The sequence below is a fragment of the Eumetopias jubatus genome, unplaced genomic scaffold, assembly GCF_037043125.1.
Source record: "Eumetopias jubatus isolate StellerSeaLion01/CBP00866 unplaced genomic scaffold, mEumJub1_p1.0 scaffold_8, whole genome shotgun sequence".
NCBI classification, from domain to species: Eukaryota; Metazoa; Chordata; class Mammalia; order Carnivora; family Otariidae; genus Eumetopias; species Eumetopias jubatus.
Genome location: NW_028274814.1, coordinates 134424503 through 134449549, shown reverse-complemented (window position 1 = coordinate 134449549; position 25047 = coordinate 134424503). Strand labels below are relative to the sequence as shown.

General features: G+C 38.1%; 1 protein-coding gene across 1 annotated transcript in view; it reads left to right on the top strand.

Moving 5' to 3' along the window:
• SLC25A17 (solute carrier family 25 member 17) overlaps nt 1-24282 on the top strand; it is a 41824-nt gene extending 17542 nt beyond the window's left edge. The window contains exons 3-9 of the mRNA XM_028115625.2: nt 2240-2306; nt 3712-3863; nt 14656-14772; nt 15648-15793; nt 15882-15977; nt 17996-18078; nt 19708-24282. Coding sequence (XP_027971426.1) covers nt 2240-2306; nt 3712-3863; nt 14656-14772; nt 15648-15793; nt 15882-15977; nt 17996-18078; nt 19708-19855 — 809 coding nt within the window. The 3' untranslated portion in view covers nt 19856-24282. The remainder of the gene's footprint in view (nt 1-2239; nt 2307-3711; nt 3864-14655; nt 14773-15647; nt 15794-15881; nt 15978-17995; nt 18079-19707) is intronic.
• The last annotated feature ends 765 nt before the right edge of the window (nt 24283-25047 follow it).

The window sequence follows — 25047 nt, the reverse complement described above, 5'->3', positions numbered from 1 at the left end:
GTGGGTTTGCATTAATAATTTTGAATCATTACAATTCTTTTTAATAAACAATATGACTTTTTAAAAAAGATTTTATTTATTTATTTGACAGAGAGAGAGAAAGATCAAGCATAGCGGGGGGAGAGGCAGAGGGAGAGTGAGAAGCAGACTCTCCACTGATCAGGGAGCCCGATGCAGGGCTGATCCCAGGAGTCTGGGATCATGACCCGAGCCCAAGGCAGACACTTAACCGACTGAGTCACTCAGGCTCCCTGATTTTTTTTTTTTTTTTTTTAAGTAATCTCTACATACAACGTGGGTCTTGAATTTACAAACCCGAGATCAAGAGTTGCATGCTCTACCAACTAAGCCAGCCGGTGCCCGTACAACATGACTTTTTTAAGGCACAATGGGGAGAGTTTTCGCTGGGGGTAGATCTTCTCAAAAGAGAACAAAGAATAGGAGACACAGTGGAGCCAAACACCCACAGTCACTGCTAAATTGGGCATGTAGTCCTAGTTTGCCTCTCTTGCATTGTAGGACTAGGCAACTCTCTGTAATTCCTGCTTGTTTTTTCCCCAGTATTTCTCAACTTAAAATTATAAACCTGTGCCAGAACTTATGTGAAGAGATAAGAATAAGATTAGCTTTGAACAAACTAATTCCTATGTTAAAACCCTTCATGGCTATTATTATAAATTAATTTTAGAGTTTTGTGATAGGTTTTTTCATATGACTCAAAACCAAAAATATAGAAAACAATGCACAGTACAGTGGAAAATCTTACTTTTGTCTGTCCCCTTTCCCCTTTTCTGTCCTCTGCAGATAACCTCTTTATTATTCTCTCAAATAGTCTTGCAGAGTTTCATTATGGAGTAACAAGCAAATAAGAATATAGAAGTTTTCCCCCATCCTTCCACAAAAAGCATATTTGTCACACTGTTCTGTAGCTTACATTTTTCACTTAACAGCATATTTTGGATGCCTTCCAAATCAGTGCTTTGGGAGCTTCTTCATCCTTCTACCTGTAGAATGGTCCCATACTGTAGATGCACCAGAACCTGTTTCCCCTTCCCCTATTGTAGATTCTCGGATGGTTTCTTCTCTCTCTCTTTTTTTAAAAAATTTTATTTATTATTTGAGAGAGAGACAGAGAGTGTGATCGGGGGAGGAGCAGAGGGAGAGGGACAAGCAGACTCCACGCTGAGCGTGGAGCCCCATGCCGGGCCTGATCCCACCACTCTAAGATCACAACCTGAGCTGAAACCAAGAGCTGGATGCCCAACTGACTGAACCACCCAGGCACCCCTCTTCTCTTTTGTAGAATAGACTTGTTCATATGCTGCTTAGTTTCTGTAAGTTCTATGGGATAAATTCCCAGAAGTGAGATTGCTGGATCAAAGGGTAAGCCTGTTTGTAATTTTGATAGCTATGGCCAGATTGCCTTCTGTAAGAGTTTCCTATTCAACCTCCCACAAACCATATAGATAACAATTTTAATTCTTAGGAAATTGTTCCATTTCTACGTTTTTACATTTTCAAAATATTCTCCAAATGTGGGTAGGAAATGTGAAGTTAATTGAGGTTTTGTGATTTTCAGTGAGAATGTCAAGAAAAGCAGAGTTCTCATCCTTTTTTTAGTTTTAAGTAAGTTCTAGGCCCAAGGTGGGTCTCAAACTCATGATCTTGAGATCAAGAGTCACGTGTTCTACCAACTGAACCAGCCAGGCACCCCAGTTCTCATCCTTTTGAGACCTTTTATTTTTTAGATTAGGAAATAGAGCACAAGCCTAAAACTTTGAAACCTTGAGTTTCAATCCTGGCTCTGCTGCCAACTACATGTGTCCTTCACAGCTTTTGGTCTGGCCTCTCCACTAACAAGGAGATGGTAATTCATTTCCTCTTTACTTTATAAGATGTTAAGATAAAAATGAGAATATGTAACTTTGAAAAAAAAACAAAACAAGAAAGCCTTATGAAATATAAGATTCCTGTCACATCTTTTGCTTTGGGAATTAGGTGTTGAATTAAAATGCTTAAAGGTTCATGAATAACAGATGAGACCCAGGGAATCCTCAGTTGGGAATTTAGCACACAGAAACAAGGAGGATTGGTGAGTTCTGAGGCAAGTTAGGGAGCTCAAAGAACAGGGTGGGAGATTGCTCAGGTGAGGTAAATGGCATTTCAGTGAGACTTGCTGATGCTAAAGATAATAGTTCTCAAAGGATTTAGTTTAAACGTTTATTCTTTTATCTTACAGTTGATGAGAAAAGAAAGTCCAAAACTACACACATGGTGCTCCTCGAGATCATTAAGGAAGAAGGCCTGTGAGTACCACCTTGCCCATTTTGTTAGACAAAGCACCCCGTTAGGAGATTGCTGGGCCTCTAGCACACCTGCACTCACTTTCTTTCCATTCTCATAGACTTATAGTAGTTGTGAATCTGTAATTGCCTGACTTGCAAGTACATAATTGTTTTCATCTTTTAAAGTTTTGTAGTTGGCCATTTTGATTCTTGATCATAGAGTCTTCCATGAAACCAATGCTTTGTTTTATGTTTTATGGTTTTTTTACAGTGAGCTGAAGAAGCTATTGTTTAGTTCATTCCTATCAGATGCATTCAGATTATGTATTTTTTTTTGACTTTTTATTTGGAAATAATTTCAAGTTCACAAAAAGTTGCAAAACTGAAAGTAGTACAAAGAATATCAGTATATGCTTTACCCAGATCCACCTATTATTAACACTTTTTTTTCCATTTATTTTCCCAGTTGTGCTTATGTTCTCTCCCCGCTTTCTCTCTCCTTCCCCCTTCTGTCTTTATTACACACACACCACGCAGACTTTTTTCAGAATTATTTAAGAATAAGTTACACACCATACATCAAAGCCTTTTACCCCTATGATGTTGACATTTTTAAAGAATATAGCTCCCCTCCCCCCCTTTTTTAAATAAAATGTTTCTCATTTTAAGTTTGCCTCATGTTTCTTTATGATTAGACTGAGGCTATGCATTCTTGACCAGAATAATGCATAGGTGATATTGTGTCCTAAGGATATCACATCTGGAGTCACATATTGTCCACCTGCCTTTCATTGGTTAATTATGATTTCTCAGATTCGGGTTAGCCACTGAATAATTTAATTTTTCTTCTCTTGCAACTATCAGCAGTCTGTGAAGAGAAACTTTATTTAGTAGCAGTATAGACTCAAAAATTCCTGGTTTTTCAGTGGTTTACAATTGATTACTATACTATATTATTTCGGTGTTGAAACTGTCCCAGGTGGGAGCCCCTTCAGCCTGGTTCCTGTGCCCTAATAACATGCTGCCATCACTTCTTTTTTTTTTTTTTACACTTATTATGTCTATATTTACTTCATTTTCAAGTGTTGTCACCCTATAATATGTGAATGATGCTATATTAACTAAGAGCCATGAAGAAATTGTCTCTAATTTTACATAGTAATTTGCAGAAGGAAACCAAGGGGAGGAAACTAGTAAAACCAGTAATTGAAAGTGTGTTGTTTCTATGGCATCATTAATGGGAGGAAAGATTTCTTGGTTTGGATAGCCTTTAGAATGTGAGATATATGTACAGTTTGGAGTATGTCGTAGTGTAGGAGTGAACTTTGAGAATATGTGAATGATGATCAGCCTTTCCTAGGACTTTGCCCATTTCCACTAGCTTTTGTCCAGCATCTTTACATTGCTTATTGTGTTTTTCCTCTAGCCTGGCACCATATCGAGGGTGGTTTCCAGTTATCTCCAGTCTCTGCTGCTCCAATTTTGTCTATTTCTACACTTTTAATAGTCTCAAAGCAGTCTGGGTCAAAGGTCAACGCTCTACTACTGGAAAAGATCTAGTAGTTGGATTTGTTGCAGGTAACAAAGTTTTCTGAGTATAAAATTTTTTATATTTTAATATTTATCTTATGGTTCATATATTCCCTAAGAGGTTGTTTTAGCACAAAGTAATGCTACAAAGAATATAATTAATTTTCTGACTTGGCTGTGTGTATGTGTGTTTGGTAAAAACATATAACATATAATTTACCATTTTAACAATTTTTAAGTGTATGCTTTAATAGTAAGTTTATTTACATTATTGTGAAACAGATCTCCAGAACATTTTCATCTTATAAATGTGAAACGCTATAACCATTAGACAGCAACTCGCCCTTACCCCCTTCTCCGACCCCATTCTTTATGTTTCTATAAATCTGACTACTTTAGATGCCTTATATAACTGGAATCATACAGCATTTGTCTTTTTGTGACTGGCTCATTTCATTCAGCATAATGTTCTCAAGGTTCATTCATGTTCTACGATGTAACAGGTTTCTATTTTTTTAAGGCTAAATAATATTTACTTGTATGTATATACCACATTTTGTTTATCCATTCATCTATTGATGGACATTCAGGTTGTTCTAACTCATGGATACTGTGAATAGTTGCTGTTATAAACATGGGTTGTGCAAATACATCTCTTCAAGTCCCTGCTTTCAGTTCTTTTGGATATATACCCAGAAGTGAGATTGCAGGATCATATGTTAGGGGTTTTGTGTGTGTGTGTGTGTTTGTGTGTGTGTGTGTGTGTGTGTGTGTGTGTGTGTGTTTTGTTTTTTGTCTGTTTTTTTATTTCATGAGGAACCACCATACTGTTTTCCATAGCAGTTATGCCATTTTATAATCCCACCAGCAGGGTTTTTAAATTCTCCACATCCTTACCAGCTCTTGTTACTTTCTGGGTGTTTTTTGTTTGTTTGTTTGTTTGTTTTTTGAAAAGGAATTCTATTTATTAACATATAATGTATTATTTGTTTCAGAGGTACAGGTCTGTGATTCATCAGTCTTACACAAGTCACAGTGCTCACCATAGCACGTGCCCTCCCCAATGTCCATCACCCAGCCACCTCATCCCTCCCACCCCCCCACCACTCCAGCAACCCTCAGTTTGTTTCCTGAGATTAAGAGTCTCTTATGGTTTGTTTCCCTCTCTGGTTTCATCTTGTTTCATTTTTCCCTCCCTTCCCCTATGATCCTCTGCCTTGTTTCTCAAATTCTGTGTATCAGTGAGATCATATGATAATTGTCTTTCTCTGATTGACTTATTTCACTTAGCATAATACCCTATAGTCCCATCCACATTGTTGCAATGCCAAGATTTCAATTTTTGATGGCTGCATAATATTCCATTGTGTATATATACCACATCTTCTTTATCCATTCATCTGTTGATGGACATCTAGGCTCTTTCCAAAGTTTGACTATTGTGGACATTGCTGCTATAAACATTGGGGTGCACATCCCCCTTGGGAACACTACATTTGTATCTTTGGGGTAAATACCCAGTAGTGCAATTGCTGGGTCGTAGGGTAGCTCTATTTTCAACTTTTTGAGGAACGGCCATACTGTTTTCCAGAGTGGCTGCGCCAGCTTGCATTGTAGGAGGGTTCCTTTCTGGGTGTTTTTGCTTTGATAATAGCCATCCCAATCATAGTGTGAGGTGATATTTCACTGTGGTTTGATTTGCATTCTTCTGATGAGTAGTGATGTTGAGCATCTTTTCATATGCTTTATTGGCCGTTTGTATATCATCTTTGGAGAAACGTCTGTTCAAGTCCTTTTCCCATTTTTTAATAGAATTATTTGATATTTTATTGTTGAGCTGTAGGTATTTTTTATATATTCTGGATATTATTAGCCCCTTATGAGATATATGATTTGCAAGTATGTTCTCCCATTCTCTGTTGCCTTTTACTCTGTTGATTATGTTCTTTGGTGCTCAAAAATTTTAAGTTTGATGTTTGTCCCATTTGTCTGTTTTTGCTTTTCTGCCTGTGCTTTTGGTGTCATGTCCAAGAAGTCATTGCTATGTCTAATGTCATGAAAACATTTTCTGCTTTGTTTTCTTCTAGGAGTTTTATACTTTTAGGTCTTACATTTGGGTCTTTAATCCATTTAGAATAATTTTTTTAATCTTTAATTTAGAATAAATTTTTGTATGTGGTGTAAGATACAGTTCCAACTTCATTCTTTTTTGTGTGTGGATATCCAGTTTTCCTAATACCATTTGATGAGATTGTCCTTTCCCCCTTGAGTAGTCCTGATACCCTTGTGGAAGATCATTGACCATATACACAAAAAGGTTTATTTCTGAGCTGACTTGGCTTATTTTGTCTTTTTACTCCAGAGAAGATAGTTTTATCCCTGTTTAGCAGTGTTCCAGAATTTATGGAAATTAAAGCCTCTCTCTTTTTTAAAAAAAAGATTTTATTTATTTACTTACAAAGAGAGAGAGAGCATGCAATCAGGGGGTGGGGAGGGGCAGAGGGAGAGAGAGAATCCCAAGCCGACTCCATGCTGAGCAGGGAGCCTGACACAGGGCTCGACCTCACAACTCTGAGATCATGACCTGAGCCAAAATCAAGAGTCAGACACTTAACCAACTGAGCCACCCAGGTGCCCCAAGTCTTTTTAAAAGGAAAAAGATTACAATACCTTCCCTGCTTGCTTTCCATGATTTTTATTTTACTGTTTTTTTTTTTAATTAAGTAAACTCTACCCCCAACGTGGGGCTCAAACTCATGACCCCAAGATCAAGAGTCACATGCTCTACCAACTGAACCAGTCAGATGCCCCCCATGATTTATTTTTTGACTGAGGTCTACACAAGATGTTTAACATGAACAGGACTGACTACATAATTTGCAAGGTCTAGTACAAAATGAAAATGCAGGACTCCTTGTTCATGATTTATTAGCATTTCAAGACAGTTGACAATGAGATTAAACCAGGCACAAGTTGGGTTGCATACCCATGAAGCCCACCATGAGTGTGAAAACATTTAGTCAAATATAACAAAGATATTTTAGCACACAGCCCAGTGTAGTTAGTATCATAATGGTTGTTAATGTGTTAGAGGTTCATAGGAAGAAGAGAGATCACTTTTAGCTGGGAGGGATCTGCTTATAGAAAGCAGTGGCTCTTGAACTGGGCAGGATTAGTAACTTTTGTAGATGAGTGGTGACAGTTTTCTGATGGAGAGAATGGTAGGGAATTGAGGAAATACAGGACCATGTATAGAACAGTGAGCTCTCTAATTTAGTGAGTGAAGTGAGTACAGGAACATGAGCAATAAGGTTGGAGAAGTAAGCAGGAGCCAGATTTTAGAAGACTTTGGATCCTTGTCATCTGAGATTTTAAAAGCTCTAGGGAGGGGCGCCTGAGTGGCTCAGATCATTAAGCATCTGCCTTCGGCTCAGGTCATGATCTCAGGGTCCTGGGATCGAGCCCCACATCGGGCTCCCTGCTCAGCGGGGAGCCTGCTTCTCCCTCTCCCTCTACTGTGCCCCCTGCTTGTGTTCTCTCATTCTGTCAAATAAATAAATAAAAACTTAAAAAAAAATAAAAAATAAAAAGCTCTAGGGAGCCATTAACCTGATAGGAATATTTAGTTACTGTCTGTGTCTCCTTAGTGGAATGTGAGCTCCATAAGAGCAAGTATCTTAAATATATGTATGTTTAATATATATATATTTATATGTATATTTAAGATAACAATATATAGATATATAGATAATATATAGGTAGAAAATATATATGGGTATTTTATATATATGGCTGTATATACACACACACACACACACACACACACAAAGATACAGAACAGATATATATATATGTTACAATTAAATATATTTTTATATGTAATGTATCTTATATATAATTATGTAAGATTACATATATACATATGTGTGTTATATATATATGTATATATATATCATACCTCTTCTTAGGGAGTATATATACATGTTTCCTCCTCCTACTATGACTATATTCCCAGTAAGAACAATTCCTAGCATGTGCTCAATAAATATTTGCTGGATGAACAAAATATTTGTTCAATTAGTCAGACTTTTACTAAAGAGATGGAAAGAAAGTAGATATATTTCCTATGTTTTTTTGTGTATTTATCCATTTTAGTCTGTAACTAAATTAATTAATTAATTTATTTATTTTTAAAGATTTTTTCTATCTATTTGACAGAGAGAGCCAGAGCCAGAGAGCACAAGCTGGGGGAATGGCAGGGGGAGAGGAAGAAGCTAAGCAGGGAGCCCAACTCGGAGCGTGATCCCAGGCCCCCAGGATCATGACCTGAGCCAAAGGCAGATGCTTAACTGACTGAGCCACGCAGGCACCCCCAAATTAATTGATTTAACTGTTGTACTTTTAGTGTTCTATTTTGTGGAATCACTTTTTGGTATATTTGAAAAATTAGTACTTTGGGAGACACACAGTTGAATAATGTAAATGTCCATTTGAAATTTAAATGATTTAATTGAAAAATAGTTACCAGTCCAAGAGCATTCTTGCCCCACAAGTTTTCCTCTTTACCAGTATGAGGCCACTGATGTGTTTTGGCTTGGTCTCTGAGCTTTTCTTCTGCTTAATACTCTCGTTTTGGTCGTGGGTTGATTTAGATCTAATTAACTTTCACCTGTACCAACCTTTTTATTTTATTTTTTAAAAAAGATTTTTATTTATTTATTTGACAGAGAGAGACACAGCAAAAGAGAGAACACAAGCAGGGGGAGTGGAGAGGGAGAAGCAGGCTTCCCGCAGAGCAGGGAGCCTGATTCGGGGCTCGATCCTGGGACCCTTGGATCATGACTTGAGCTGAAGGCAGACGCTTAACGACTGAGCCACATAGGCGCCCCCTCCAACCATTTTTTTAATTGAATTATAATTGACATACAACATTATATTAGTTTCAGGTGTACAACATAATGATTTGATATTTGTATATATTGCAAAATGATAGTTAACACCCATCACCACACAGTTAAATTTTTTTTCCTTGTGGTGAGAACTTTTTTTTTTAAGATTTTATTTTTAAGTAATCTCTACCCCCAGTGTGGGGCTCGAACCCACAACCCTGGAGATCAAGAGTCACATGCTCCACCAACTGAACCAGCCAGGCACCCCTGTGATGAGAACTTTTAAGATCTACTCTCTTAGCAGCTTTATTTTTTTTGTAAAGATTTTATTTTTTATTTATTCATGAGACAGAGAGGGAGAGAGAGAGAGGGTCAGAGGGAGAAGCAGGCTCCCAAGGAGCAGGGAGCCCGATGCGGGACTCGATCCCAGGACTCCGGGATCATGACCTGAGCCGAAGGCAGACGCTTAACCATCTGAGCCACCCAGGCACCCTCTCTTAGCAACTTTCAAATACGCAGTACAATATTATTAACTATAGTCACCATGCTGTTCATTATATCCCTGTGACTTAATGTATTTTATAAGTGAAAGTGTGTACCTTTTGACCACCCACCAGGCCAACTTTTACACAGAGTATAACACACAGGATTTTATTCTCTGAGGAAATGAATAAAGATTTTAGGTAACTCAGGATAGAAATCCAGAAGTCATCATAGCAAGTGCTCTCTCACCCTCCACAATCGTTTGGTCATCAAGAACCATCAGTCTCAGAGATGCCTGACTGACTCAGTCAGTAGAGCATGTGACATTTGGTCTCGGGGTTGAGTGTTTGAGTCCTATGTTGGGCGTAGAGATTACTTAAAAAAAAAAAAGAACCACCATCAGTCTGTCTCCTAAGTATCTCTAGAATCCATTCCTTTTCCATATCCATAGCCATTTCTGTTGTTGCCTCTGAAGTCTTCCTTTTTTTTTTTTAAGATTTTATTTATTTATTTTGACAGAGAGAGACACAGCGAGAGAGGGAACACAAGCAGGAGGAGTGGGAGAGGGAGAAGCAGATCCCCACGGAGCAGGGAGCCTGATGCGGGCCTGTATCCCAGGACCCTGGGATCATGACCTGAGCCGAAGGCAGACGCTTAACGACTGAGCCACCCAGGCGCCCCTGAAGTCTTCCTTACTTACCTACTTTGCATAATCCTGACCAGCTAACCTTTCTGGAAGAATAGTTTTCTAACAGTGTCATAACTCAAAGAATTCAAGTTTGAGATTTGTTCACTTGGGGAAAAAATCAGAATAGATTCAAGGATATCCTGTACAGAACAAACCTTCTTTTTTACATAATTGCAACAAATGGCAATCTAGTATTATCTTTAATACCTGAGACCAAGTATTTGTAAAATTTTAATTTTAATACATTTTAGATTACTGTAGTTTTATGTATTGACATTTAAAAGTTTATGACTCACTGTCAAGGACTAACTCAATAACTTAACATGAAACTACTAATTCATGAAATATATGATGAAATCTTTTTAAATTTTATTTATTTATTTATTTTTATTAACAAAAATGTATTATTTGTTTCAGGGGTACAGGTCTGTGACTCATCAGTCTTACACAACACACAGCACTCACCATAATACATACCCTCCCCAATGTCCATCCCCCAGCCACCCCATCCCTCCACCCACCTCCCCTCCAGCAACCCTCAGTATGAAATCTTTTTTAATTGTCCAAAGCTGTTTATTTGCTGACATGCCGACATCCCATTCTCCACCAGGTACACAACACCCTTGTTATTCTTTCTCTCACTGTGCTCTGCTTTTTTCCTTTCTAACTCTTACACATCTATAATCACAGTAGATTCCCCCATACCTAACACAGCTAGACTGGTATGGTAGGGCAGTTAGTTTTTAAAAGTCAGTTGACATAGGGAGTATCATAAATAGCCTACTTACCTTGTATTTTATTTTAACTTAAGATGTATAAATATATACTTTTTCATTTTCTTTAATACATGGTGAAGGCTTATTGGTTCACTGATAGGAGTTTTGTGCCTTTTCTTGTACATACGCCATACCTATAAACTTTTGCCTGCCATAACAGATTCAACTGACATAAGCAGGTTTGAGAAAAGACATATCATTCTCATTCACTTACACTCTGAAGTGTTTTCTGGAGTATGTAAAAGAAAGGTGAAGTGGGTCTGTGTCAGTTATGAGCCTCATCTGTTATACGTCTTATCAGAGAGATGGTGGGGAACTGCTGTTCTGAAACCCAAATCTAATAATATTATCCCCAGCTTCAAACCCTTTGATGTCTGCCACTTGCATATAGGATAAAGTCATGGTACCTACAGCATAAAAGGCCCCCACCGTATACAGGATAAGAGCCCAACATACAAGATCTGCTGTGATACTGCTTACCTCTAGCTTGATCTCTACTGTTCCCATCCTCTCTTAGAAAACTGTGATTCCTTGAATGTACCAAGCCATTTAATGGCTCCATCCTTCTACAGCTACTGTTGTCTGTCTGATAGACAGTAACAACCCCACCTGCTGCCCAAACAAAGGATTATCCAGCCCACAATCAAAATGTGGATTGTATAACAGTTGAGAGACCCTTGGTCAAATGTATTTTATAGTCCTTTATAATTCTGAGATTCTCTGATTATAGGGTCTCTCTTTTTCTGAAAGTAAGGAATTCTTTGGGAATTACTTTTGTGAGTTTTAAATTTCTCCTCATAACATGTTTTCATATCTTAATACCTATGCATTCTTAGAATTAGAACCACTTTTTCTTTTCCTGCTGTGAGCCTTGTCATGTATTAAAATCACTGTAGAAATGAGTTTCATTGTCTCCAAGGAGAACTAGGAACAGTATAATTGTTATTCAAATTCTGCTTGAAACTTAGAAACTCATTACTTACTGTATTTTCATAGGAAAAAAGCTCATATAGCTTGATACCTTGGGGAGAGATTTGGGAACAGAATCTCACAGAAAATTTAAGTGAAGAAGATACTTGCCATTTTTATGAAATTGGGATTTTTACCAATAACTGTTTCTGAATGCCAGTGGTGTTATTGTTGACAGTTCATATTCCTTTCCTGCCCTCCAGTCTTAAATCTGGTAAGGCAGGTTTGTTCCTGTTGTGTATCAAATTGCATTCCTTCATAGGGAGCCAAGTGGTTAGATTTATGACCTTGATCTGCCTTTTTCTTGTATCAGTGGTCATTGCACTTATTTTCTAGACGTGCATACACAATTAGCATACTTTTTTGTTTTCTGTCCTTAACAGACTCACTGCTAATAAAACTATTTTGTTTTCAAGATTTCAGAAGTAAGCAGCTGTGTTCCAATTATTACTTGAATCAGTGAATAATTTCAGTGCATGTGTTCAGTTATTGTTCATCTCTTAATTTTGCTTCTGTTTTCTTATAAATGATTTTTTACAAAGAAAAATGAAAGTGGAGAATTGAAAGAAAAACAATTTCTGTTATTAAGTAGGTAAAGTAGTATTCCCATCTTAGAAGTGAAGTAATAGCCACAGCTTAGAACTGAAAAAACTTTCTACATGGGCTTATAAATAAGCAGACAACTTTATCCTTCAGCCATATCCATTATGCGTTAGTGAAGTTGGAATCCCTCATCATTACTCTTTGTAGCTTGTTTTTCTTCCATGGAATGCTGTCCTTTACTTCAGTAAAGTTTTGGATCTTCAAATATTTTGAGTGTCTTTTCCCAAAACTCATAAAATTATAGTGATTAAAAAATACCTCTCCATCTATTTTGGCTTAGAGGATGAACAAAGTACTTGAACTTCTCAGATAAAAAGCTTCAAAATACAAATGTTTTCACAAGGACTTTATATTCTCTTCTTTAAATGATATAGTGCATTTTTGTACTTGAGATTGTCCTTAGAATCCTCTCAGTCTTTCAGCTCGAAACAAAGATATATATGAAAGCAGAATTTTATTTTTTTTAATTTTTAAAGGACTCTCTCTCTCTCTCTCTCTTCTTTAAAGATTTTATTTATTTATTAGAGAGAGAGAGAGAGCGAGAGCAGGAACACAAGCAGGGGGAGTGGGAGAGGGAGAGGGAGAAGCGAGCTTCCCGCCGAGCAGGGAGCCCGATGCGGCACTCGATCCCACGATCCTGGGATCATGACCTGAGCCAAAGGCAGACGCTTAACGACTGAGCCACTCAGGCGCCCCCAAAGCAGAATTTTAAATGATGGTTAAATCTTAAATCTAGGCCGCATTGCCTCCAAAGTGTTTTGTGGGTAATTACCTCTTAAATAGAGCATGAAAGGAATTTTGATTTCTGAAGAGTGTGTTTAATAGACAACACGTTTCATCTGTTTAAAAAGGTTTTTACACTTTGCCTATCTACATTATCTACAGAAGCCTGTGATCTCTGTTTCTGAGCTCTCCTGTCTTCATCTGAAAAAAAAACAAATGCAATAGACTGCTCAGTAGTACTTTCTAGTCTCATTTTTCTTGCTGTTGATTTTTCTGTCAAGTGATGTGTGCATTGCATTCAATAGGAACACATTATAAAGTCTGGGCAAGTGGGCATGTATTGATATTCTTCTATCTTGACGTCTTGAGCACTGGCACTCTTTTTAAAAATGAGACTAGCAAGAATCTCTAGGTAAGGCTTTTTCAGATTATGATCAATGCCTTAAGTGACAATGCATGAGGATAGTGAGTCATAACTAAAGAAGACTCCTTGTGTGTTATGTGACTCTTTAAAAATGTAATAAATACAGCTCATAAAATTTTTGATAATGTCTTTTATTTTGAGAAAAGTGTTCTCATAATGCTCTTAAGAAAGATATAACAAACTTTAGCAACTATATACAACAGATGGAAAAATAGGATTTTAATCTCTTGGCTGTTTCATCAAGCTTGTCTTTGGTTGGACTTGTGTTTTCTGAATGGTGTGTTTTGAGAGTCCTTAAATCAAAACATTCTTTCTCCTGTTGTGTGACTTTTAGTAAAAGATATCTCTTCCTTAGGATTATGCCTCTTGGTTCTTCAGAGCCTGGCTAGAGCTAGATAGCTTGATGTGTGGTTGTTTGCTGAGTTTGCTCATTGGTTTATTTGTTCAATATTTATTTAACAAATATTTGTAGAGTATATACTATGTGTCAGGCACTTTGTTACAACTCTATCTGGTATTTTTTTTTAATCATTCCAGGACTGATGAGGAATATTTTAATATCTCAAGATGGTGTTAACTTGGGATCATGTGTTTTCAAAACAGAAGCACCTGGCTCATTGTATTGTTCCACTCTGAGGCAACATTGGGGGACCAACATCCCCATCCTTAAGCTTGTAAGGATCATGATGCTTGCAAAGCTATTTCAGGTGTTTTGTGATGGTTCATAACTATTGCTTGCTGCCTGCCTATCCTAATTCCCTAAGTGATGAGGAACTCTTCTGTGAGCCTCTAGCCCCTGGTGAAGCTCTTTCAAATGTCACCACTTTCTCCCACTTGTCACCCATTGTACAAAATCCATGCTCACTTAAAACCATGTAAGCTACTTACGTGAGAGTTGCAAATTATGTGTTTTATTAGATATTGTCATGGACTTAGCATGTGATCAGTAAGCCTTATTTAAAACTGTCATTTTAAAAATGTACTTAGAATTAGATAAAAATTACTACTTTGGATGCTATATAAGTTGACAAATAGATCATTTCCTGTTATATAAGTGTGGAAAGGTACTGCTGCCAGCCATTTTGCTCTCAGCAAGGCTTCTGAATTGCTTCTAACAGTAGTGGCTTGTGTTGTACCCTGTCACAGAGAGACACCTTACCTCAGGTCTCCCAGTAGGTCAGTGGCAGAAGTATAAATGAAACATTGGTATATAGCTTTAACATAAGACAGCAGAGCTTGCAAGGTTATAGTTTGCTTTCCCCTTGTCTCCTCTTTCTTTTTAAAGGAGTGGTGAATGTGTTGCTAACAACTCCACTCTGGGTGGTAAACACCAGACTGAAGCTGCAAGGGGCAAAATTTAGGAATGAAGACATTGTACCAACCAACTACAAAGGTATTATTGGTAAGTGTTTGTTGAGTGAGTTCCTCTTTAAGGAGTTTCTTTTCTCTCTGTGTCTGGAATTTATTGCCACAATAATGCTTCATATCAGACAGCCTCAAATCTCCACAGGTAACGGTAAGCCTTTGTTTAGCTCATGTGTCTGTGGGTTGACAGGGATTTGACTCATCTAGATCAGCCTACACATATTCTTCTCTTGATGATGGCAGAAGCACAAGAGGACACATCCAATTGTAAAAGCCCCTGTTTGCATCTCGTTTGCTAACGTCCTCTTGGCCAAACCCAATGTCAGGAGGTAGAGAAGTATGCTGTAGTGTTGGTGGGAGGGGGTCAATATTTCTGAAGAATAACCTACACTGTTTCTGTTAGTGTTGTCTTTGGATAAAGTTATCATTAATATCTGATGACTTTGAGTTTAATAATACTATGTTACCTGGTTCTCCTTTCCCATGTATCTGTCTTGGTAATGAAAATAGTGGTTTTCTTTTAAGTCAAATCCCAAGTAATGGATCCCAGGGTACTGTCTGTTGTCCTGGATTTTGCTGTGAAACACATGGGCTATAAGTTCACAATTCTCTGTAAGACAGAGTTCTCAGTCATGGTGGTGGTGATTACTTAGGAAAACCTGACATTCTAATACCAGATTGTCAGGAAGAGTTGCCTGTGATTTAAGTTGGTCTGTCAATAACATGGTGACTGTCAGTGTCTGATGATTATCAAAAAGTAGTTAACTGATGAACTTGCCCCTAGACTATCATTGCAAGAAGGAAATTTTAATAGAGCCAGTATGATTTGTGTTCTGGGTACATTTGAACAAAATTCATATTGTGTTCTCCGGTTAGGGGATTGTAATCAAAAGTCCTTGATTTCTTGCTTAGATGCTTTTCACCAGATCATTCGAGATGAAGGAATCATGGCTTTATGGAATGGCACATTTCCTTCCTTGCTGTTGGTCTTCAATCCTGCCATCCAGTTCATGTTCTATGAAGGTTTAAAAAGGCAGCTTCTAAAGAAACGAGCGAAGGTAATCCCTGATTTTGAAAGCAGCAAATAATAATCTCTGACACTCTCTTATTTGGATTGATGTGGTTTGCTCTTTCTTTGCTTTCCAGCTTTCTTCTTTGGATGTGTTCATCATTGGCGCAATATCCAAAGCAATTGCTACCACCGTCACCTATCCTCTGCAGACGGTACAGTCAATTCTGAGGGTGAGTGCTGGGGTTCTCCCTCCATTTAGTCAAACAACATTCTGAAGTACATGGTTTCTCTGTTTAAAGCAATGTTAATAGAGCAATAAAGTCAGTTGGTAGACTAGACCATTTTTCCACTTGTTTGATAATTGCTAAGCAGGCTGGCTATCAGTTGGTTTCCTCTTTGGTTTGGAACAAAGTTTACATTTGTAATTTCTTAGGTAACATAGTGTCTCAGAAAACCCAAATGTGGGAGGAGGTTCTTTAATGACTTTAGGAATGTATAAGCTTGTTTCCTTCTCATTTAAGTTGACTTGCTTAGGTTAATCATACAAAATCAGGAGTTGATTTGTTTAGTTCATTCAGGAGGAATTAATGATTTAGTTTTTCTGAAGTACTTTCAAATTTCTGGGTTTTTTCATTCAGTTATTTATTCATTCATCAAGGTATTTATTAAGCACCCACTCTGTGTGAGGACTGGGCACACATGGTGAGTAAAAATCATAATCCCTGTGCTCATGGAGGTAACAGGAAAGAATAAAATGGTAAATAAGCAAAATAAATAGTTAATTATAAGTTGAGAAAAGAGCTATCAAGGAGGTGAACTGCATTCTGTGATTTGGTGGAGAGGGGCATGTTGCTGATCTTCTTAGACAGGGTGATTAAGGATTGGGCTCCTCTGAGGAGGCATATATAAAAATCAAGACTTAAAGGAAGATAAGGACCCAGCCGTCAAAGAGCATTCTAGATAGAGGGAACATGATGTGCTAAGAGCTTGGTGCTGACTGAGAACTGAACAGAGGCCACTCTGGCTGGAGAGTGGCTCAAGATGAGATTGGAAAAGTAGCAGGGAAAGCTATAGATGAGGAGTCTAGATTTTGTTCTCACCTGAGTGGGAAGCCTTTGAAGGGCTTTAAACTGGAGCAGTGTGATCTGATTTACGATTCGAGAAGATTCCTGTGGTTGTTGTGTGGTGAATTGGTCCTAGGGTTAAGAGATAAGAGTGGGAAGGCATTCAGGTAGGAGGCCATTTCCATAGTACAGGTGAGAGGTGATGGTCCCTACACTAAGGTGATAGCAGTGGAGAGGAGAGAGAAGACTTGGACAGATCTACTTTGGAGAAAAAAATCGAAGTATTTATTGATAGATAAAATGGCGGTGATGGTGAAAAAAAATTTTTTTTAAAGATTTTATTTATTTATTTGTCAGAGAGAGTGAGCACAAGCAGGGGGAGTGGCAGGCAGAGGGAGAAGCAGGCTCTCCGCTGAGCGGGGAGTCCGACGTGGGGCTCGATACCTGGACCCTGGATCATGACCTGAGCTGAAGGCAGACACTTAACCCACTGAACCACCTAGGCGCCCCGAAAATATTTCAGTTCAAAAAATTTATTACCTTCTGTTAAAAGTGTTTCTACTGATGTGCTGTTTTTAAATTGGTACTTAATTTAAGGGAATTCAGCATCTAAATAAATGTATTTTGATACTTTTATAATGTAAACATATAATGTGAAGAGCTTAGACTGTAGTGGTTCTAACTGATTAGTTTATAAGAACTTTCTAAAGGACTAGAGGGTAAGCCATACCATCAATATCTAAATCTTCATTGTGGGCATGTTTGTTTTCTTTTGAGGGAGTATTTTCCCCATAATTCTCTGAAGTAAAAATTCATGCTTGCTTCATTGAAAAATATTTGTTATTTATTTATTTATTTATTTAATTTATTTGAGAAGAGAGCAGAGAGAATGGCAGAGGGGGAGGGATAGGGAGAGAAATTCTGAAGCAGACTCTACGCTGAGCACAGAGCCTGATGTGGGGTTCGATCCCATCACCTGAACTGAAACCAAGAGTTGAATACCCAACCGACTGAGCTACCCAGGTGCCCCCAAAAATATTTCTTATTTTCATTTATTTCAGTGAAAGAGACAAAATTCATGAAATCTACATACTCGGATATTTTTATTACTGTATACCGTAAGACATTACTCCAACATAATTTTCTCCGCAGGTAGAAATTGATCTGTTTTTCTTCTTCCCCAGTTTGGACGTCACAGACTAAACCCAGAAAACAGAACACTGGGGAGTCTTCGGAATGTTCTCTATCTTCTTCACCAACGAGTAAAGTGAGCTTTGTAGATGCTTCACATTCTGTCCTTTCAGCAGCCATCTCTGCCAGGAAGTGGCTGAATCTGCTTAACTTGTACTACTGCCTTCGCAGTGGCAGCCTAGAAACCTCTCCTCGCATGCTGTGCTCAGACATTTCTCATTTTAGGGGCTTAGTGCAATATGGCAGCATTTAGGGAAGTTATGGAAAAACTTCAGGTCTTTATTCTTTGTAACTTAGAAATACTCAGAACTCCTTTAGAGAGGGAAGCCTGCTATCATCTAATGTAGAGACTGTTCTGCCTTAGCAGTGCTGCTGTCAGTGGCTTAGACTGTGACCTCTCTCGGAGATAGAAATAAACAGATATTGTAGAGCCGTAGTCGTAGTGAGAAAGGGAGAGGGGAGTAGGAAGAGTAACAATAATTATTGTAATGATGACAGCAGTGCTGATGAGTGTTTGCTTTGTGGTAGACACTGAGCTCCGTACCTTAAACGGGTAATCTCACTTAATCCTGACACTGGCCCTATGAGGCAGGTACTTTTGTCATTTCCCTGTATCATTCCATTTAGAGAATCTCAGGGATGTCAAATAAGTCAGGAGCCTCCTTTGAAGCAAAAGCTGCTATAATTTTATAACTGTTCCTAGATATAAGATATTTTGAAAGTAAATAAATTTATTATAAAAACAATATGCTTGGGATAAAAAAAATCAAAGATAAAGAATTGGTATAAAGTTAAAACTAAATGCTCACCATACCAAGTATTGGCAAGAACGTGGAGCAACCAGAACTTTCCTGTGCTGCTGGTGGGAAAATAAAATGGTCCGACCATTTTGGAAAGTTTGGTATTTTCTTCAAAAGTTAAACATACAACTAACATAGGACCTAACCTTTCCTCTCAAGTTATATACTCAAGAGAAATGAAATATGTCTGTGCAAAAACTTGTACACAGATATTAATAGCAGTTTTATTTGTAAGAGTCAAAAACCGAAACAACACAAATGTGCCATCACTGGGTGAGTAGACACAAAAGTTACTATCTATCTACGTAGTGGAATACTGCTCATTAGAAAGGACTTACTAATACATACAACAACATGGGTAGATTTCAAAATAATTATGCCATGTGAAAGAAGTCAGACAAAAAAGAATTCATACCATATGATTCCACTTATATAAAATTTAGAAAATGCAAATACAGTATTCCCCCCTCATCCACAGTGTCCCTTCCCATGGTTTCAGGGATCCACAGTCAACCGTGGTCTGGAAGCAGATGATCCCCCTCACTTATCGTCAGAAGGTCAATAGGACCTAACGCCAAGTCACAGTATCTACATCATTCACCTCACTGCATCTCAATACATAGATATTAGAGAGAGAGGGAGAGACCACATTCCTGTAACTTTTATTACAGTATATTGTTATTCTATTTCATTATTAGCTATTGTTGTTAATCTCTTACTGTGCCTAATTTATAAGTTAGACTTTATGATAGGTATGTATGTATCAGTTTCAGGCATCCACTGAGGGTCTTGGAACATCTTCCCTCGGGGATAAGCGGTAGCTACGATAGCCTGCTTCTTTGATCCAGGAGTTGACTTTTATGAAGAAAAGCTTTTATTTTTTTTTCAAACCTCTTTTCTTTTAGGCGTTTTGGAATCATGGGACTCTACAAAGGCCTTGAAGCCAAACTGCTACAGACAGTCCTCACTGCTGCTCTCATGTTCCTGGTTTATGAGAAACTGACGGCTGCTACCTTCACAGTTATGGGACTGAAGAGTGCCCGCAAGCACTGAGACACCCCACACTGCAAAGTGCAGAAAAATGCTCAAGATGGGGGGTTCCTTCTGTGTGAAGGGAAGTGATTCCCTTTTTATTCTTGCTGTGTGCACCATGAATTTTACCCTCATTGGCTGGAAAAGCGTCTAAGGGTAAACATGGAATATAGCCAGCTGGACCTGTCCACAACTTTAATTTTTAATTTTATGATGGTTGTTTGAATTTTGTGGGGGAGGTTAGTCTAATGGTCCTACAAAAAAAAATCCATTATTGAAAACCTGAAGATGGAAGTTTGTGGGTGTTTATTGTTTTTCTTAAGGTGAACGGACTATTGCTCACAATGTGTAATCTTTTCCAGTTAAAATCTTTCTTAAATTTACCAGCTGTTCTTTTCCTCTGATTCTAGGGACACATTTAATACCATATAATTCTCCTCATATACTTTTGTATGTTTTAATCTTGGTATTTTTCTCACTAAAAATATTATGATTGTTCCACAGGCATGACTTTATTTTGTTGAACTTCTTTCCTCCTGCTTAAGGAAAGGTGTCTCCTTTAGTACATGAGCTATTTATTTTGTGGGAGAAATGAAAATGATTAATCCCAAATGATTCTCTTATAAACTATTTGTGAATATCACTTATTCATTAGTATTTGACATAATTAAAAGTATTTATTTTGAATCAGCCCTTTCATTACAGAAGGCTTGAAGTTTTTATGTTCATCCATACAAGCCCCATCAAATCAAGCCCCAATAAACTGTCAACACAGAAGACATTTTAAAAAGATGCCCTTTATTCAGATACCACATTGGGTTTACAACTAGCTCGTAAAAATCATAGAAAAGGGAGAAGGAGCAGGTACCCTGTTTAGGCTCTGGAATATTCTCTCCCTTTACAAAGTCTTGGTGGAGGCTATCTCTTTTGAGTATAAACATCTGATTGAGATTATTTCTATTTGGAAACATTTCTTATAGTCGTACTATTCAAAGTATATGCATCAATCAGCAGCATTGACATCACCTGGGAGCTTGTTGAGCATGCGGTCCCAGACCTTCTGAATCATAGTCTGCAGTTTAACAAGATCCCCGGGTGATTCATACTCACATTAAAGTTTGAGAGACCTTAGAGCCCTTGACTCAACAGAAGCTGTGATTGGTTTCAATGATAGAAACCAAGACAAAGATTTTTCTCAAAGGAAAGTTGGAATTAAGGGATTAAATAAACAGCCCCTGAGAAAACTGAGTGCCCCACATCATCCTTTACTTTCACCTCATAGCACGTTTGAAGGTGGTTGGACTTTTATTATGCAGCTAGGGGTGAATTTAGGCCTCTCAAGGCCACCCGAGAAGCAAACTCTGAGAGGTCATTTGAGAATAGCCCTTTGGGTTCCTGTGACTTAGTTTTTGTCCCTATAACCAAATGATAGGCTTTTCATTTGTAAGTCTAATTCAGTTGGAGTCAGAGAGAGGAACAATGAAGTGTCTATGGACTCCAGTATTTAGTTCAGTTTTGAAAGTGGAAATGTATTTCTCTTGTTTCCTCTCTGGTCCCTGTGGTAATTTCAAAATATGTGATTATCAAGCTCCTGATAATTGGAAGATGGTTGTGTTGTTCTAGAAAGCAAGATTTAGGAGGAGCTCATAATCTGGGAACTAGACTGAACACTAGTCCCCTACTGAAGACAGAGAATTGCCCTCATTCTACCCTTTATTTTACTTTAAGGTTTGTGTGTGTCTATGGTAAGGCTTGGGTGGGAAGCACAAAACTTACTTTGATTTCTATGCAGGAGAAGAATGAACATAAAGGTGCAATGTGTGTGATTTTGTTGTTTTAATTATGCAGTTCACTTTGGAAACTGAATTTTGAACTCAGGTTGGTATGTTAGAATAATTTCCAAGTCAAATTACATAGTTAAATGAAATGTTTATGATGTGAAAATCTATTTGATGCTTCTTTTTTCTGATTTTATGAGCGAACAATTTAATACTGTGGTTTTATGCTCCCTATGAAAGGAAGCTTACAGACTCACTAGTTGAAACTAGGTAATGACTCACCCAGTTTTGTAAAACCTTTGATTAATAATAAGTTATTTGAGAAGACTAAGGAGCTGAAGTGTATGCTGCAGAAATGGAAATTTTTATTTTTGATTCTTCATGCACTTTCTCTAGAATGCGAGGATAAGAGCCTTTGGGGTTATATTAGTGTCACTGCAGTAGAAAATTTAATTTCTGTAAGTATTTAATCTGTGTTCTGAAGTGGACACTGATATTTCTATCTTCCTCTATTTTACAATTAAGTTTGAAATGCAGAAGCAGGATTGATAGTAAGAACATAAGCAGTGGGAGCTAGAATCTGGGGTTTTATTCCCAGCTCAACCACCGACTGACTAGCACATTACTTCATCTCCTTATGCTTCAGCTTTCTGATGAGTGAAGATAATACTTGCTACCCACTTGAGAGGATGTTTAAGAGCTAATGATGTCAACTAAATCCCTTTATGATCGCCAGAGAGGGAAAATCTGAGTGAAACTTTTGACTGTGCCTAGATTTATATAGCAGTTTTTCTTAAAGCTTCAGCACTTTCTTATCTTATAACCCCCATATCTCTGTGAAGGACAAGGAACAGGGTCCCATTTAAGGAACAAGGAAATCGAGACAGAACTATGAATTGACTTGCCTCGTTGGAATCAGGACAAGAGTTGAGTTTCCTGCAGTCAAGTGTAAGGATGAAAAGAATGGATTCTGGAATTAGACCTAGGTTCAACTCTGGCCCCACTCCTTACCAGCTGTGAGAACAAAGTGATTACTGAACTTGTATAAAACTCAGTTTCCTCAGCTGTGAAATGGAGGTCTTGATAAACCTACCTGTGATTGTGAGGATTAAAGAGATCATATATATAAATTGCTTAGCACAGTGCTTGCCATGTGAGAAGAGCTAGATAAATGTAAGCAACGACTTTTATCATAATACGATTATTACTGTCGAGGGGGCTGGCTGTTTGAATAGATCACACCAGTGAGTGGGAATCACTCTGGGTTTTGAGCCAGACCTGGGTTCAGATTTTCATTCTGTTGCTTAATAGCATCCTGGCCACAGACAAGTTGCTTGCTCACCTTTCTGAATCTGTGTCTTCATCTGTCCGATGGAAATGATTACCTCACAAGGCTGTAATATATGTACAGATATATATATCTTCTTTAATCCTCAGAACAGCCTTGCAAGGTGACCCTTTCTACTGGACAGATGGAGAGATATATATGTGTGTCTGGCACAGTACATGAAATATATATATATGCTTAATGCTGGTTTTTATATTGAGATATATACAACATTATATTAGTTTTGGGTATACAACATAAAGATTCAATACATGTTTATATTGCAAAACAACCACCACAATAAGTCTAGTTAACATCTGTCACCAAAATGTCCATCAGATAAATGCCGTTTGAACCAAGAAGATCAGCTAGGTTTTACTTTGGGGCAGTCTTTCCTCTTTCCATTTGTGTGAATTGTGGCCATTTCTTTTCTGGGAGCCTTATCGGTGTATCTCCTCAAAAGAGAAGTCGAAACCTGTAATTTCATGTTTTGTTCAATATTCAAATTAAGCCCCCCAAATATTGATCAGTTAATCAGTAAAATACAAACTGGTTCAACAGCAGAAAGTCACTGGCTGTGATAGTGTCTCATCTTGACTCTCTGGAAAAACTGGGAAGAGTGCCTTTGTGGAGCCCAATGCCACACATCTAAGGAGAGCCCTTCCTCTGGGCAGGTGAATTACTTACCTGGCAATGTTAAAATGTCAGCAGGATACCAAATATATACAAAGGCTCAATTATAGCATATTTACATATGCAGTACATATAACTGTGACTTGTACGGTTTTTACCACCATCGGAGTGAAAAGGGCCTTGGGTTATACTGGTAGCCCCTGAAAAGCTTGTTCAGTGGGACATAATGGACAAGAAAAAAGTTTTCCACGGACTGGGCAAGAGAAGGAAAGAAAGTTACTATTTAAAGACAAAATGAGGGGCGCCTGGGTGGCTTAGTCAAGGGTCTGCCTTCGGCTCAGGTCATGATCCAGGAGTCCCGGGATCAAGCCCTACATCAGGCTCCCTGCTCAGTGGGGACTCTGCTTCTCCCTCTCTCTCTGCTGCTCCCCCTGCTTGTGCTCTCTCTCTCTCAAATAAACAAATCTTAAAAAAAAAAAAAGACAGAAGGTGAAAAGGAAATTAGAAGATGGAAATGGGAGTAGGAGCTCCCTAGTGAACCTAGAGACACTCTGCTACTTGAAAGATCATTTCCTGTCCTGAAAGAACTTGTATCTAGCAGAAGACATGTCTTGGATTTTGAATCGCAGTAGTCTGTCTGTATCTCTGTCTTCCCCTAGATAAAAGCTTTTTATTTTTTAAAAAATAAAAGAGTGTACATGTTTTTAGAATTCTTGCACTCTGGTGTTTTCTTGGTTGTTGATTTTCAGTTTTTCAGATTTCCTTAATTAGTTCACACTTTTTTTTTTTAAGATTTTATTTATTTATTTGACAGCGAGAGACACAGCAAGAGAGCGAACACAAGCAGGGGGAGTGGGAGAGGGAGAAGCAGGCTTCCCATCGAGCAGGGAGCCTGATGCGGGGCTTGATCCCAGGACCCTGGGATCATGACCTGAGCCAAAGGCAGACGCTTGACGACTGAGCCACCCAGGCGCCCCAGTTCACACTTTTTTGAGTATACTTTATTTTGCTAGTCAATTGACTCCTTTATCCTTCATTATTTCTTTGCTTTAATTGGAGTCATCAAAATTATCTACCTTGTGGTACACCAAATTCTTTCATGTGTGCTTTATTCTTGTTTTGCTTTAGTTTCTATAGATGCCATTGGCAGAGTAGATGGCCAGCCAAGTAGGTGATTCCCTATGGAGGAACTTTTATTGCAGATTCCTATTCTAGGAATAACATTTTATCCATTTATTCAAGAAATATTACCTATCATATCCAAGCACTATGCACAATTGCTGGGATTATCCAGTCTCTGTCTTCCTATAGCTCATTGTGCAGTATGGGAGACAGACAAAAAACAACTTGGAATTTTACCACTGAGTTCTGATGAGAAATGTAAGTGTTCACAGTTGCTTCGGGAGCGTGGAGAGGCTGGGGCTGACTGTCTTCGTCTATGTGATCAGAAGGCAACCTATGAATTAGTGACATAC